General features: G+C 46.1%; 1 protein-coding gene across 1 annotated transcript; it reads left to right on the plus strand.

Annotated features, from left to right (window-relative positions):
- The first annotated feature begins 601 nt into the window (after window positions 1–601).
- LOC6901313 (proteasome subunit beta type-3-like) lies at window positions 602–1,465 on the plus strand. Its single transcript, XM_002133978.3, has 2 exons — window positions 602–890; window positions 950–1,465. Exons 1-2 carry the CDS (start codon window positions 725–727, stop codon window positions 1,378–1,380), a joined length of 597 nt encoding a protein of 198 aa, XP_002134014.1. The 5' UTR covers window positions 602–724; the 3' UTR covers window positions 1,381–1,465.
- The last annotated feature ends 845 nt before the right edge of the window (window positions 1,466–2,310 follow it).

The following is a 2,310-nucleotide window of genomic DNA, read 5'->3' on the forward strand; positions in this document are numbered from 1 at the left end:
CTCTCGGCTGCAAAGTTGTTTGGCACGGGCCCGAAGTGGGGCACACAAAATGAAGTCCCCGCCATTGCCTGCAACTCCCTGCGAGCCACAGCCCCGCTGACAACTCCAGTCCCCGCCAGTCCCCACCAGAACCCACCAGAACCCACCGCCTGCTGCATTGTTTCTTTCGGGGTTAACTGCAATGCGCAGCAGCAGGCCGAGACGGTCAATGGAACTCTGACTGTGGCCCTGATTGGGGTGCAATATGATGCCTGATGGCGGTGGAGCTAGAGGGGTGATAGGGGCTGTACGGCTGACTATGCTCCCCATTGTACTTTTGAATGCTAATTTCATCTTGAAATCACTTAATCGGTACGCAAAGTTCACTTTAATGAGCGGCAGTGCCGGGAATAGGTAGAACAATGGGTCGCATCCGTAGAGAAGACATATTTTGGCCACAACGACTGCTGTCCGATGGACGAATGCTGTGGCTTTTGAGCATTGTGCGTTGTGACATTCTAATTAAATGAACATTATTTGACAGACTAAGCCCCTGTAGATCGATCCTTCATGTTTCTCAAAGAAATTTGAGTAACTTCAAAAGAAAAACAAAACAGAATCAGTTCAAACAGTAGTCTGGCCTGTAAACGTACATCAGTAGAAGGAGATTTATTTAGTAATTGTGATTTTCAGTTGGAATATAATATAAAAAATTAGAGACTAGATTTAAATAAGCGTTTCAACGATGAGCAGCATCGCGTCTATTCTGGGCGGCAGTGTTGTGGCCATGGCCGGAAATGAATGCGTGGCCATTGCTACGGATCATATTATTCTTCATGATGGCGAAAAATACGACTATGACTACGGAAATTTGTTCCAAGTGCATCCGTATATATATGTGGCACTCTCAGGTTTGTGGCATTCGTAAGATTTAATTACGCAAGTGAACCCTTGCCCCTTTCCGCTACAGGATGCGAACAAGATATTATTCGCGTGCGCAATCGTATGCTGCTGCGTCAGAATATGTTCGGCAATGTAACGCCGGAGATATATGCTAAAAATCTTTCAAACTACCTCAAAGAGCCCCGTTTGAAGCCCTATCAAATCGAGAGCGTTGTGGCCGGACTCAACACCGAAACAGTGGAGCCGTTTATCTGCGGTGTGAATGGGAGTGGAGAACTCTTGAACTCCGAGGACTTTTCTGCATCCGGAAAGTGCCCTTCAATTGGCACCATGTGCAAGGCTCTCTGGAAGCCAGATCTGAAGCCGACCGATCTGTTGGCAGTGATCTCCGACTCCATCATGGAAGGTTCCGATCTCAAGGGCGCCGACTGCTGGGGTGCCACTATTTACGTTTTGCACAAGACTTCTGAGGAAGTTGTGGTGCTGCCCAGAGATTAATTTATAATGTGCAATGCGTGCGTGTGCGAGTGTGTGCCTAAACAATAACAATAACAATAAAACAAGAATACACTATGTTGCTAAATTGAATGTGTGTGGTTCCTATAGTTCCAACTACTACGTATATGTAGGTGTTCGATCCTTGCGGCTCCAACAATGCATAGCCTTTGCAGGAAATGGAATGAAATGTATGCATCTCTGAAAATAAACGTTTCAGTAGAGTTTTATGATAAAATAGCCAATGATATGATAAGGATATGTTTAATTGGACCAATTTTGCATTTATCTTAGTTCTACACTCGCGTTTCTTTGGCTTTGTGAATTGCTTCTTGTATGCTGTCCTTGAGTGCGGTTATCCCTGGACTGTTATCGCTCCTCATTTCATTAGTTCCTTGAATAGCTATCCTCCTGGTAGTTATCCTTGGAAAGTTATCTCTATTTAGCTGACCCCACCACCGACCCCACCAGCGACCCCACACCGTGCCATAGCCTCCTCTCATGTTATGTCATTTGCCACCTATGAAAAATGTATTTATAACCGAAAACCCATTGTCCATGGAGTAGCCGTTGCCGTGGGTGAATGGGCTGGTCGGTGGAGACGTGGTAATGCGTTACAAGCGTTAACCGTTAGTTGACCACGCACACAGCAACCAACACAACTGCAAACTGCCAACACCAGCACGAACGCCGTCACCATCGCATGTGCATGTGCACAGGTAGCACTTATTTTTATATCTTCGTCCCTCCATGCACACACATACACACCACACACACATGGTGTATTTGCGAGCGTGACTGTGTGTGTGCGTTGATGTGTCGTAATTGATGACATCATGCAGCCAGCTACGAACAAATTATACAAGGTGGTGTACTCCTCTTCTCTTTATTTTCGGGCCTCATTCGACGCCATGTTTGATGTTTGATGCGGGA

Source organism: Drosophila pseudoobscura, chromosome X (assembly GCF_009870125.1).
Source record: "Drosophila pseudoobscura strain MV-25-SWS-2005 chromosome X, UCI_Dpse_MV25, whole genome shotgun sequence".
NCBI lineage: Eukaryota > Metazoa > Arthropoda > Insecta > Diptera > Drosophilidae > Drosophila > Drosophila pseudoobscura.